The 13,656-nt window shown below is 52.8% G+C and overlaps 3 protein-coding genes and 1 pseudogene across 4 annotated transcripts, besides 1 other annotated feature; 2 read left to right on the top strand and 2 right to left on the bottom strand.

Annotated features, from left to right (window-relative positions):
* Positions 1-2,060: 2,060 nt before the first annotated feature.
* NCS54_00446600 lies at positions 2,061-3,479 on the bottom strand (annotated as a pseudogene). Its single transcript has 3 exons — positions 2,925-3,479; positions 2,388-2,866; positions 2,061-2,334 (listed from the first exon to the last, which is right to left on the bottom strand).
* Positions 2,061-3,479: a sequence feature.
* A 412-nt stretch (positions 3,480-3,891) lies between these two features.
* NCS54_00446500 (Brr6-like-C-C domain-containing protein) lies at positions 3,892-5,469 on the top strand (the record flags this gene model as incomplete). The annotated part of the gene is made up of 3 exons (XM_053150000.1): positions 3,892-4,000; positions 4,105-5,054; positions 5,107-5,469. 3 exons carry the CDS (start codon positions 3,892-3,894, stop codon positions 5,467-5,469), a joined length of 1,422 nt encoding a protein of 473 aa, XP_053005975.1.
* A 2,697-nt stretch (positions 5,470-8,166) lies between these two features.
* Positions 8,167-10,850, top strand: NCS54_00446400 (Zn(2)-C6 fungal-type domain-containing protein; the record flags this gene model as incomplete). Its single annotated transcript, XM_053149999.1, has 5 exons — positions 8,167-8,436; positions 8,518-9,653; positions 9,705-9,823; positions 9,872-10,106; positions 10,160-10,850. The coding sequence occupies 5 exons, from the start codon at positions 8,167-8,169 to the stop codon at positions 10,848-10,850; spliced, it is 2,451 nt and encodes an 816-aa protein (XP_053005974.1).
* A 744-nt stretch (positions 10,851-11,594) lies between these two features.
* NCS54_00446300 (Endoplasmic reticulum junction formation protein lunapark) lies at positions 11,595-12,802 on the bottom strand (the record flags this gene model as incomplete). The annotated part of the gene is made up of 3 exons (XM_053149998.1): positions 11,595-12,441; positions 12,495-12,721; positions 12,779-12,802. The coding sequence occupies 3 exons, from the start codon at positions 12,800-12,802 to the stop codon at positions 11,595-11,597; spliced, it is 1,098 nt and encodes a 365-aa protein (XP_053005973.1).
* Positions 12,803-13,656: the final 854 nt, after the last annotated feature.

Genomic DNA, 13,656 nt, shown 5'->3' with positions numbered 1-13,656 from the left:
GAACGAATTGGCCGATTAGACTGGCTGGATCCAGTCTGATTGATCAGAACGGATTGCGATGGGGCTCTGGGCGGGCCGCGAGTAGTGTAGGCGCCGTAGACGGATCTTGGGGACGAGATTGAATGAGAAGAAAAGTTGAGAGGAGGGGGAGGGAGAAGAAATTTGGGTAGAGATGGATGAAGGCGGGAGACGGGAGGCGGGAACGGGAACGGCCTGAAGCGTTGGAAGGGGAGGAGCAACAAGGCCAGGGTCCGGGTTGATCAAGCTCTGCTGGACGAGGTATCTTGCAGCGCAGCGCAGCGCAGTCCAGTCCAGTCCAGTCCAGTCCAGTCCAGCCGGGCCAACAGAACAAGATGGCTTCCTTTACAAGTGCCAATAGCAGGAACCCAATCGCCGGCTTCTGCGGCCCAAGGCCTGTTACCAGCTGAAAGACAGGGGAGAGGTCCAAGAGCAACACATCTTGTCAGACGGAGACGGAAGTAATCATTCAATTTTATACAGCTACAGCAACATTGGAAATGTCAATGCCAAGATCGATATTGACGAGTACGGCAGACAGTTATAAGAGACAGAAAGACTTGAATCATGGCATCGCCGAGACATCCATTGCGATAAGCACGACGATGCATTGGTGCAGAACAACGGATGAAAGATGGATGCATTGATACCTACCTATTTCCTCTCAACACGCGGACCTGAGCTTCAACGCAAATAACACCATGAACGCCTGCAAACCAGAAAGAATAAAACAAGCTTCTTCCTCGCAACTCAAAACGCTCTTCAAGAAAAACTTGTTCCCCCCGTACCTGAACGATCTTCGGGCAGCGGCAGTTGGAGGTGATTCGGAGTAACGGCAGTCAAAGTGGTACACCCGCATCCGGCGCTTAGAGGTCGCACACGCGCGCAGACTCTAGGGGACTGACGCCATTTCTCCAACAGCTCACAGGTACATTGCTTACGCGGGGTACTTTCAAATCGGCCGGCCCGTTGGAGATTGCGCTGTAGGGAGGTGCTGTAACTTTTTTTCGGTTTTGGGGGGAGCATTTGCTTGAAGTTAATTCTGACAAAGCTTGACGGATGGGTTTGATTGTTGCCAGATCTCTTCTTCCATATTGGGATCTCACATACTGCAGCGTCGATACGATCTTGGCCAATATCCTTTCCAGTATTCCAAGCCTCACTCGTGGCATGGATGCCAATATTTCTGTGCAACCGCTGCAGCCCCCAAAACCTAGAGAGGTTGGGCTGACGTCACTGTGTCCCTTGTCCAAGAAAAAGCCTCCCAGGGGACCGGACCAAGGAATTCTCTCCGGCGACCCCGTCGTCTACCCCTATCGTGAGAAAAATAGACTTCTTGGGCAACGGGCTTTACGGGACTGGCATAGCATTCCCGCTGAAAGTGGGCTTTTCGACGTAACATCTCTTCCTTTGTCCTCCGATGCCTTGCAGGAAAACGAGGTTCGCAGTGCACCAGTACGACATGCCGAGCTGTAAACAATACCAGATTTCACCAAAGCTACGCTGGAGAGACTGTTTAGAAGTGGTGCAACTGAGAAAGTGATGACAGTTCCGATAGGTTGACAGCTCAAGTCACGCTCTTCCAAAGAACGAGCTGAGGCTTGTTCCCAAGAGTCACCTGGCCTCTCTAGGACTTAAAGGTGTGGTAGGTAGACTTAGCTCCATGGCAACAGACAACAAACACCTCTAAACGTTTCTAATTTCACGTGTCAGCTTCAGCAAGAGCTTGACGAGATGAACGCATGACACGTGGTAGAGATCGCCATATCATATGCCGCTAACCCACCAACATCACAGCCTCGATTACAGTCACGCTCAACCCATGACGAGATGGCAAAAGTCTGTTAGCCCATCAAATTATCAGGCCTTCTTCACTTTCAACTAATAAGTTTGACTTCAAATGCTTGTACGCCAAACGCCAGTACCTGTCCCGCCAACACCAGCCAACGTCTTTGATCCACCCCTAGTAGCTTACAACCTGTATGCGTGCCAACACGTGCTTCCAACCAAGAAACCAATACCAAATCTCAACCAGTATGGACTTAGTTGTTCTTCTTCTTGCTCTTCTGGGTAAGCTTGCGGAAAGCATCCATGCCTCCAGCACCCAGTGGGCGGTGGTTCGAGTCACGGGCTCCAGTGTATGTGCTCTGGGGTGCGATGGTGTAGCTCGATGGCAAGTTGACCATGCGAGCCGAGTTGTTGGAGCGTGACGGAGCGAGGAAACGCTCGCGCTCGGCGTCCCTGGAAGACTGCGCAGGGCGCTGGGAAAGGCTGAACTGCGAGTTTGCCTTTTGGCGTTGAGCAAGCTTAGCGGCCCTGGAATGATGGTTAGTACACGAGTTGGACAAGTTAGCAGGGCAAACACATACTCATAGTCAAACTCGCGAGTCTCAATCTGGCGCTTCTTGTAGTCGTCGGTCCGCTTAAGAATTGGTCGACTCCATTCACCAAGCAGTCTCTGAGCGATTCGCTTGATGCTAGGCTCAGGCTTCTTGCTTCGTGTATAAAAGACGACCACTCTGCCAATGCCGCTGCTGAGGAGTGCCTCCTTCTGAACGTTGAGCTTGGCGAGAGCCGAGAAAATATCGCGCTGGATGTTGTACGCCGGAAGGGATCCGTCATTGAGGGGCTCCAGGAAGAACTTGACATGCTGCAAAAAGTTTGTATCGGGGTCCAGGACGGCATGCTGAACATCATTGCGGTTCAGAAGGCCGGTGACTTCAGGGAGCAGCTTGAGCTTGTGGAGAGCAGGCTGGCCAGACTCACGAGCACTATTGTCTGCCTGGCATGCCTGCTCCATTCGGACCTTGAGATCTGCCAACAAGTCGTCGAGTTCGTTTTCGAGGTCCTAAAAGAAACCAACGTTAGCCACGTTCGCCTCCAAAATCTGCCGCTGTAAAACATACAATCTCGTCCTTCTTCCTGCGCTTGGGACCGCTAGGCTTCTTAATAGCGGCATCAAGAGCTCGGTCAATGGCCCGCTTCTGCCTCTCCTCGGGTGTGAGATTCTCCTCCTTGTCGACTTCCGGTGTGGCAGCCTTGGCTCTGGGGCGTCCCTCGCCATCGGCTGCGCGTCTCGATCGTCGTGGCTTCTTGCCCCCATCGGCATCATCCATGACAACATCTTCATCTCGATCTCGGCGCTTCTTGTCTCGTCGGCCTTCTCGAGGCTTCTTGGCGACTTCTCCCTCTGTGCGCTTTCGCTTGGTCGCCTTTAGCGTGCGAGCAACGTCTTCATCGATGTCGACGGGTCGGTCTTCGATGTTGGCGGTTTCAGGGTCGTAATCTTCGAACTGGTCCTCGTCGACTTCGGAAAGCGCATCAGATTCACGATCAGAGTCGGCCGCCGCGACAGCATCTTCATATTCCCGCTCCTGGCCATCGTCAATGGGGTCGTTGGCGCGCTCGCCAGCAGGGGAGCCTCCTTCGGACATGGTGTCGCGTCGTTGATCGCGTCGGCGACCTCAAAGACAAATTGTTTGTCGTGTAATCTTTGAAGGCCGTTCCCCGCAAGTTGATACTCTCGAAAGAGTCGCAAGTGAAGAAAAGCGGATGGATGAGAAGCTTTTAGGGACAAGATCGCAAACTCGAAGTTACAACTTTCTTTGGTTCTGAAGCGCCACAGGCAATGATGAGGCGCACCCTGGTTGCTGACATAATCAGCCACTTCCCCTTCCGGCAGCTGCAGCCTCAGGCAAACAGACAGCTGGAGCTTTGTTTACATTGGCGCTGGTTGCCATTGACGATTGATGCATGCAGGTTGACAAAGGTGGCTCTTTGCGGATGACAAGCCTGTAAAAATATCATCGACCCGCACACGCAGACTTCAGACAGAATCACGACTCTCAACACTCCAACAGCGAGTTGACAGTCATGGATCGCCGAACTTTCGAGGGTCCCATGGACTGGGAATACCAGGACAGCGGTCCATTTGATCCCACGAGTCCCTTTACACATGCAGCAAAGAGCAACTCACAGAATGGTTGGTGATAACTTTGGCTAGTGATGACTGGTGTATTTACAGCTGCTGCGCTATGGCAGTGGCAGGAACTGGCAACAGCTGCTAACCGTTGACATCTCATATAGTTTTTGCATCACCCTCGAAATCTTCGCGACCGAACCCTTTTGCGAACCTGGGCACACCCACAAAAGCTCAACCACCCCAGACTTCCCTCTTTACACCTCAACTACCCTCCAAGGCTGCTGCTCCGCCCTTCCGGAATCCTGCCTTTACTACTCCCCGACGGCCCTTTGAGGATCTAGCCTTGTCAGAAGCTTCTGGTGCCGAAGATAGCCCTGCTCAGACAGAGGTGTCTGACTACCCCAACGATACTCCAGAGGCGGATCGCATGAGCGATGTTACCATGAGCGGAGTCTCGAGCCCATCGAAAGTCGACAAGTCATTCCGCTATGGCAAGTCTCCTTTCGCAACCAAGAAGCACACATCTGGGAGAGGAGAGATTAGACCAGCCCGAGACCTCTCGGTGTCTGATATCATGCGCAAGAGAAAGAGGCACAATCTCGACAAGGACGTCAGCATAGTACGCAGCCGATGGGAAGAGTCAGAGGCCGACTCCGACGATAGCGTGGCACCGAAGCAGCACCGATCTCGAAGCAAGAAGAAGGCCAAGGAGCCTGCTAAGGGTTTCGTAGGGAAGCTGTTCCATATGCTGGAAGAGCATCCCAACGCCCCCGACAATTTGTACCGGTGGATAAAGTTACTGGTCAACTTTTTTCTGGTCTCAATCTTCGTCTACATTGGTTGGTCTGTCGTGGATACTATTAGAACCGACATCTACAACGCCAACGAGTTTGCACGTCTCGAGATCACGGGCAAGATCGCAGAGTGTACTAAAGAGTATACCGTGAACGGGTGCCAGAGGGAGATCCGGCCACCAGCTCTCGACCCAATGTGTGAAGGGTGGAAAACCTGCATGGAACAGAACCCCGGGTCCATCATGAGGGTCAAGGTCACGGCGAAGCAGATTGCCGAGATCATCAACGAGTTCTCGGACACAATGAATCTGAAGGCCTGGGTAAGAGTTTTCAGGAGAGATGTTATGAGCCCCAGACTAATCCGGCGGACAGGGATTTTTCTTTGCGGTCCTTATCTTCTGCTCAATCGCAAACAACTTTGTATTTGGCGGCTACGCCAACAAGGCACCGGCGCCTGTCCAGTCACAGCCGGCCACTACGATCCATGATCCATCAATTCCTCCAGAGGGTGGTCCTGGATTCATGTGGATTCCTGTTCAGACGCCCAGAATGCAGCGACATAGGATGCTCGATGAAGGTACGGACACGGATAACTCGCCGCCCAAGATGAAGCCGATTCTGGCGGCACCTTATACACCTTCTGGACGTCGAAGCCCAAGCAAGGGAGACCGGCCACGAAGTCCAGTTAAGTACAACCGAAGTCCAAGCAAGGGAAACCGTGACCCCTTTGCATAAGGGCCGTTTAGGATGGGAAATCACATGGTAATTCTTCTATGTCGAGTCAAAAGGGACTGTATAATAGCATGGCATTGTTTTGGGTGCATACGACTGGTGGCAGGTCAGGGTGGTGTTTTGAAAATGGGGCTCATTGTATACTCTAGCATTTTGGTCTGTCGAGACAAGTTAACAGATATCTCGAGTGTTTTACCAAGTAATCAGCTGATTTACGAAAAGACGCATGCCTACCACAGCAGCATCAGCTGTGAATCGCAAGACCCTACCAAGACCGTGAGCCGGGATTGGCGTTGCAGCGCAACGTCATGATCGAAGCTGTAGTGGTTGGATGCTGAAGCGAGACAGAGGTGATGACGTATTGTGGGGTAAAAGGAAGAGGGGCACACTGCGCGAAGAGTATCAAACTTGGCGAGGGAGCATCTGAGACAGCGCAACAGATGCAAGAGACACAATGCTAGGACACTCTCGGGTTTCTGAACTCTACAGGAGAGCGCTAGAGGCTGTCTGCGGTCTTGGCGGTGGGCTGTGAAGATGTCAAGTGAAGCTGCCGACAGCGACGCCAGGGGAACGGCAGGCAAGGCTTGTCGATCAAAGCAGAACCCTTCTTCACCATCGCTTAGGAGCAGCGTCCATCATAGATCACTAGGGTCCAAATAGCTTTGAAGGAAGGCCCCTATGACATCATTTTACATGGACGCAAACCACGGGAAGCCCGTTGGATTTGCGAATGGGGACAAGGCGGACGGGCTGGTTTCTGATTTCGACAAAGAATGGAGGGGCACATGGGATTGATAGACATGGGTATTTGATGTGCAGGTTGCCAGTGCTGGAAAGGATGTGCATGAGCCTGGGAGGTTCCGTGGTGATCCAATTGGACAGCTCGGACGATTGGGGACTGTGATGGCACATGGAGATTGGTGTAAGCCTTGTCAAGGGACGATGAAATGTTTCAGTGAGTGTAAAACGATTGCGATCCATATGAACTATTAAAAGTGTTGAAAACTTCAAAGATGAGGCATAAATAGCAGGAATAACAGGAAAAGGGAACAGGATGGGGGATGACCAATCACCAACTGCAGTGACGATTTCCTGAGTTCATGGCCTAACGTTGGATGAAATATGACATCTAATTCACGATTTGCGGTATCATATGCATCGAGATTTTCACATACCTCCAGCTACTACCTCGACCTCTAGCTCCAGAACTAGAGGGATACACACGCAGCACCACAAGAAAAAACAAGCTTCGCCTTCTCTACGGAACCTAAAGCGGAATAATCCCCGTCCTCCAACGAGGAATCGCAAACCTAGATACCACTCTTGAGACTCGTTCCCCTCCATCTCATCATCCTTCATCCTTTCCCTTCCCTTCCTTTCCACTCGCAACCAGGTCATCCGCAGAGGAGCGAAACGAGACCAAGTGACCCGCCTGGAGCTAAACATTGCCAGCTCCACGAGACGATGCATCGTGAGACGAGACCCGGACATCGCGATCGACTCGTTGACTGAGAAAAAACGACGCCAAGCCCACCGAGAACGAATCGGGGATAACAAGGACGGGTCGCGACAGAAACAGACCAGGAAGACAGAGTCGAGTGAAGACAAAAGAGGAGCATCGCGCTATCCAAAAGCTTCGCCGTGATTCCACCCTGCGTCTAAACCGGCACGAGGTTGGTCTGGACTGGATGCGACTACTTCCTTGGTACCTTCCTAGCGACAGGACAACCGCCATCGCAATCGCAATCGAAATCGAAATCGCGGTCCTTTTTAATTCCTCGAGAGATCCAATTTCTTCCTTCTCTTCTATCGTTTCCGCTTTTCCAACATATCCTCCTCTTCTTTCACGCGCCAGCTTTCGATAGTTGCCAGTCCGCGTCGCGCATGGGCCACGGCAAACGGCGACTCACTGACGGATATCTACTGGCACCATCACCGAAGTAACCGCCGCCCAATTCTGTCTCCCGGCAGCGGAATCATCGTCCTGCAATACGCGAAAACAACAGGAGTGCAGAGTGGCATTGTGCGCGCTTGAAAGCGCCATCACCCCTGGCCTTTTTGATCGCCTACGTCTCTCTCTTCCTCCCTTGCTTGACTCGTAGGATCGGCGAATTGCTCCTCCTACCCCTGCACGCCAGTCCGTCAGCTGTGAGCTTCGCAGCTCACCTCTACTAGTCTCGGTATAACCACCAGCTAGCTCTCTGGTAGGAAAAATCGCCCGACGCCCGATTCTCCGCCTCCGAGCCCAGCAATCGCGACTTCATTACAACTCGATCTGATTCGATCTCGAGAGCTTGGACCATTCTAAACGGTCGCCTCCGCGTTCACGATTTCCCCCCCACCACAGACGGTGACGCGAAAGCAGAAGTAGGAGCTATAGCTGCCCAAGCTGCACCGGCAATTGCTCCGGAAGCTTTGGTGGTTGGTAGGAGAGGCAAGAGAAGCAGCTCCAGCTCCAGCTCCAGCTCCAAGCTCAAGCTTCAACCCACCATCACGATCTTTCTTCGCAGCATGTCAGACTGCGCCGCAGCGTCCTTCAACATCGTCCCTCCGAGACCTCATCCCGCCGCATTTCCTCTGAGCTGAAGGTCGGAATTCGCAAACTTGAGACGACGACACCGATACTTTCATTCGAACGAACCTATTTCCTCCTCTTCAGCGCTCGTCAACCGCCTTCTGGCAAGGCCTGGAACGTGCCCGATGGACGTGGACAGCGCCCCTTCGGGGGGGCCCAACCAGCAGCACCCCAGCTCTGAAAACACGCCTCAAGGTCAAGGAGCTCACGCGGGAGCTTCGGGAGCTCCATCCCAGGGCAACCCTACCCCCACCTCAGTCCAGTCCTCTAATACACCTTCAACCGCCTCGGGCACCGCAAACCCAATCAGTCATTCGCAAAACTCAAAGCGCCGTCGTGGCTTGGGTATCGTGACACCCAATGCTTGTACAGAATGTCGCAAGAAGCGCGCAAAGGTACGTGGTGATTCGGATCGCCTCATCTCATGATATGCTTCACTTGAAGGCCCCTCTTTACTAACACTTATCACACCATAGTGCGACGGCCAAAAGCCATGTGGGCGTTGTAAAGGACAAAAAGACGTCGAATGTGTTTACGAGATCCCTGTGCGACAGTCGAAAGAAAACCTGCGGTCCGAGATTGAAAACCTCCGCCAACGGCAGCGTTCTAGCGATCAAGTCTTTGCTGCGCTCGTCCGGCCAGAGCTTTGGGAGGAGGTCCTGACTCGGCTTCGTGGTGGCCAGTCTGTTGAGACTATATCAGAATGGCTCGGTGGCATCCTGCCCTCAGGCGGAGGCGCAATACCTTCGTTCGCCCCGCGGCCTGAAGCACCTACTATGGGCCCTGTTGCTGGCTTTCCGGGTGGTGGACTTGGAACATTGGCGGCCATGAGCCTCGGTGTGAACCCTGTGGCCGCGCCACAGGGTTCGCTGAGGCCTGAGATGGGTCAGCATAGTCCTTGGCACTTCTCTTCTCATAGCCAGGCTGGATCAACTCGAAGCAACTCGCACCCAGACGTCATGAGCTGGACGACGGATCTTAGAGGGCCGCCACAGACTCGAGTAGGATCATGGGCAGAGGGCATCTACCCAGACCAAATGTCAGACGGCATGCCGAGGTATCGCGGCGTCGAGCAGGTTCTGTCACCATTGAATGAACCTGAGCTGCGAGTGCCGGCCACCACATGGACGAACATCACTCAAGATATTACCCTCGTGCAGCACCTCTTGGCGCTCTACTTTTGCTGGGAATATCCTACCTTTGCCTCGTTAAGCAAGGAACACTTCCTGCAAGACTTTCAGGAGGGGCGATATCGATACTGCTCGCCGATCCTGATGAATGCTCTTCTCGCCCTGGGCTGTCGATTCTCGACTCAGCCCATGTCGCGTGCGAATCCTAACGACCCCTACACATCTGGCGATCACTTTTTCAAGGAGTCGCTGCGACTATTCGCTCAAGAGACAGATCATCACTCTCTGACAACGATTCAAGCGCTCGGTATAATGTCAATTCGTGAAGCAAGTTGTGGACGAGACTCAGAAAGCTGGTATTATGCAGGTCAAAGTATCCGGCTTGCCATTGAGATGGGACTCCACCGCATTCAGGATGAGGGGGACGAAGATGAAATCGCAGTTCAGTCGGCAACCTTTTGGGGAGCATTTGCGCTGGATCAGTGAGTTGATGGTTCAAAGATTGCGTGTCTGCTGCTAATCTGTTTCCACAGTGCCTGGTCCCTCGCCACGGGCTCATTGCCTCAGTGTTCCTGCTTCCCTCACCTACCACCGAAGCCCGCGATAATAGGAGATATCGAGGCTTCTCTGTGGGTGCCCTACACCGACGACGGTGAGTCAAGCAGCAACATTTCGCTTCCGACGAGTCTGACGATAGCAGGGGCTCCGCTGCAACGCTCATGCCAGCAGCCATCTAATGTACGATCCGTGTACAAGTGTTTTTGCGAATTGAGTGTGCTGGTTCACCGATCTCTGTACATTCTACACTCTCCGGGCAGGCCCCTGACATCTAGGGACCTGCTGGACATTTACACCCAGTACCTGAACTGGTATGATCGGATACCAGAGGTGCTGCGGCTGGGGCACAATTTTACCCCAGCCGTTTTATTTGCCCAGTAAGTGTTGCAGGGTGCCGACCATGGCGGAATGGGTTTGCTGATTAGCATAGCATGTATTATCACTTTGCGATCTTACTACTTTTCCGACCCCTAATCAAGTTACGGATCATCGGATCCAAGGTCTCGCCGCGAGACGTTTGCTCTCAGGCAGCAGACGCCATCCAAGGCCTCTCGAGGTCATATTCATCTCTATACACCTTGCGAAGGACTCCATCCTTCGTCCCCTACTTTGTCCTCACATCAGCCATCATGCATTTGGCTATTGGGGCAACAACGGTTAAGTCGGATGATGAGGATGACGACATGGAGAGAGACATGGAGAGGGCGGCAAAGATCGACCCTCATGTGGTGGAATCAATTACTCAGGGGATCGCGGATCTCACCGAAATGGCTCCCTGCCATCACTTTGCCGAGCAGGCTCTCAACATACTACGCTATCTCGCCCAGAAATGGGACATCGAAGTGGGCATCAGCGGCGACAAGCTGACAGCGGAAGAGTACGATCGGCTGGTGAAGCCGCACACAGGGAGCCTCAACTTCTTTGCGCCCAGCGTACGCGAGGGGGACATTATGTGTCAATGGGGCACAGGTCAGCTCCTTGCGGGAGGCGATGACACAGCCAGTGTCAAGAAGACGGGGGATAGTATGGAGAACCCTCTCTTCTGGCCATTCCCGATGCAAGGACGTCCTATTCTGCCAAGCGGCAAGGAGTTGGAGCAGGCAGGCTTTGCGGTGATATAAGAATCCTCGGTGGAATCTTTTATGGACGACATTCTGCTCTTGTTTTGTTATTCCTTTGCGATTTTGATATCCAGGAATGTAGAGTACGAGATCATGCCTGGTGCTTTTACCAGGCGAACCGGGGGAAATGGCAAGCGGGAAGGCATTGTTTGGCGAAAGGGAGGCTCAGTCTGCGGGAGTATTCCCACTGCGGCTGGCAAAAGCGATTTTGTCGACATGTATATGAAGGGAGACGATACTTGTGTAAGAGGAGGAGAGGCAACGGAAGAAATGGGTCATGGTGTTTTTGGATGATTGGGTTTGAAACACGATATACCCTCAGGCAGCATTTGAAATTCGTAAAACATGGCCACTCTATGTTTCGCTTGAGTGATTCCATCGATGGAAGCCTCGTTTCTGCCTGATGAAGTCGTGAGCAGAGTTGCTTTGGAGAGATAAGTAACATAGTCTATCCTACTGTCCCGCTGTCCTGTTGTCCTACAGCCCCTGAGGTTACGAGATGGGGCCTCCTCAGGAATCGTTTTGTCGTTCAGGACATCTGATCTCAAAGTTCCATACCTTAGTCTAAGGGTTGCCTTTTGGCTTAGACTACTTTCTCTCCTTCTTAGATAACTTTATGCTATTCTCAGGTAATTTAGGAATATAATTATGAGAAGATAATCATAAGGATCATATCATAACAAGGTAAAACAAAAACAGAGCTGTATTACAGTTACATATAGGCGCAAATTAAAGGAGTCGTGGTTACTTCTTGCCCTTGCCCCTTCGCTTTCTAACGCCCGCGGCGGGCCCATCGTCTTCACTCTCCTTCTTCACATCGTCAACCGTCACATCGACGATATCATCGCTAGAAGTGGTTTCCTCTTCGGCGGCAGCATCTCTGGCCGCATCCAGCACCTCGTTCACGATACGCTGGCCCTCGTCCATCTCTCCGTTGAGCGCTCCGCACGACATGCACCTCCAGGAGCCCATCTCGGCGAGGGTCTTTGTTCCAGGAGGGGCCTGACCGTTGACGAGGCGGCAGGACTGGCAGATTAGGACGATGCGGTTCTTGGGGGCCGTCTCGTCTTCACCGAGGAGGACGTCAAAGATGCGGTCGTACCAGTGGGTCTCGGAGGTCGAATAGGAGGAGTACGTGCTCGGTGGAGGATTGGGCGTGCCGGGAAAGAAGGCCGGAGGAGGACCAGAGAACTCGGCATTGGGCGCAAACTCGGCACCGGGCTCCAAGGGATTCGGGGCGGGCATGGGCCTACCGGCGGGGGGGCCCTCTCGGCGCTGAATATTGGCCGTAGGAGGAGGCGGCATGCGAGTGCGACCCGAGATACCCTGAGCAGGACTACCGCCGGGATGATTCTTGCCGTCCATCTTATCTTCGGAGTTGTCCTCGGCGCTGCCCTTCTTCTTCTTGCCCTTTGTCGGTCCGTCGCCGCCGTACTTCTCGATCAGCTCCATGGTGGAGTCATACTTGGTGGCATCCTTGAGCTTCTGAATGGTCTTTGCGCGCTCCTGCTGGTGATCCTTGAGGCGAGCGCTGAGGCTCTCGATGCGAAAGTTGTAGTAAGCGGCGAGGGTCGTGCGAGTAGCGTAGATGCTGCCGTTCTTGTCAGTGCCTTGGAAGTGACAACAGGTCTGGAGGAAGCTCACAGCAACGGTCCGCTGCACAGGCCGGTCCATTCGTATGCGCCGAGGTTCTTATATCCGACGACGAGCAGTAGGACGATGGCGTAAACGAGGTAGGCAAAGGAAAGGTAGAGGGTCCAAAGAACACGGGCGCGGCGGGAGTTGGATCGGACCTTGTCGAGGGAGGCCTGTGTGTCGGCGATCTTGCTAGAGAGCGTGGACAGGGTCTTTTCGAAGTCGGCGGATTCGCCCTGGCAAAGAGTTTAGCTAGCTGGAGAGCGAGGGCATCGAGGGCGGAAGCGACGGACCTTCCAGGGCCAAAAGGCCACCATTTTGACAGCGGGGAGCGGAAATCTAGAGCATGTGAAGTGGTGAAAGGAGTGGGCGCGATCGAGTCGACAAGATGGGAAAAAGAGGGGAAAACAAAGGAAAAGCGCGTGGTTGCTCAGTAAAGAAGAAAAAAGATGGCCAGATACGAGTTTGGCGGTGAAAAGAAGAGAAGGTTGTCGAAGTCGAACAAGACGAATGAATGGTTTGTTGGAAAGGTCAGAGTTCCAATGAAGCTACGTACACTGGCCAGGTGTGTGACCTCATTGAGCTGTGCAGGCGGGTCAGGAAATAAACGAGACAGAACACTCTAGCTCCTCCAAGACCATGAGCACTCTTACATAAAAAGGACTGAAACCATAAGAATAAGATCATAAAATAGTATAAAATACCAAAAAGTCTCTTCTTTTTATTTTGCTATGTTTATTACGATCCTTAGAGTATGATATGCTCATTCTGTTGCTTTGGTCAGTGTCCTTTTTATTGACCTGCGCGCGTGTCATGGAGCAAGGGCAAGCTCATGTGGGCAGGGGGTCAGCTGCGGGCGGCAGCTCCACCAACAAGATGCGCCTTGGAGGCAAGGGAAAACACATGTCATATTGGAGGGCAGAGTTTCTTGCAGTAATTCGTTGTTATATCGCATGTTTATACTCTATAAACAGCCAGAGAAAATAAACAAACAGCACTGGCCTCGGACGCGTTGGACAAAGCTTACGAGTCAAAGCGGCCAATAGGAGCAACGCAAAGCGGCTTACAAGAGCCCAAGTCGTGGATACATGGATTAATCTGAGCAATGAAACCCAGTCGTCCCTTGGATTCCAGTTATAAGTATACGAGGGTTTTGTCCAGGTCCTCGTGT

Source organism: Fusarium falciforme, chromosome 3 (assembly GCF_026873545.1).
Source record: "Fusarium falciforme chromosome 3, complete sequence".
NCBI classification, from domain to species: domain Eukaryota; kingdom Fungi; phylum Ascomycota; class Sordariomycetes; order Hypocreales; family Nectriaceae; genus Fusarium; species Fusarium falciforme.
The sequence above is the reverse complement of the archived record's forward strand: the minus strand, read 5'-3'. Positions and strand labels throughout refer to the sequence as shown.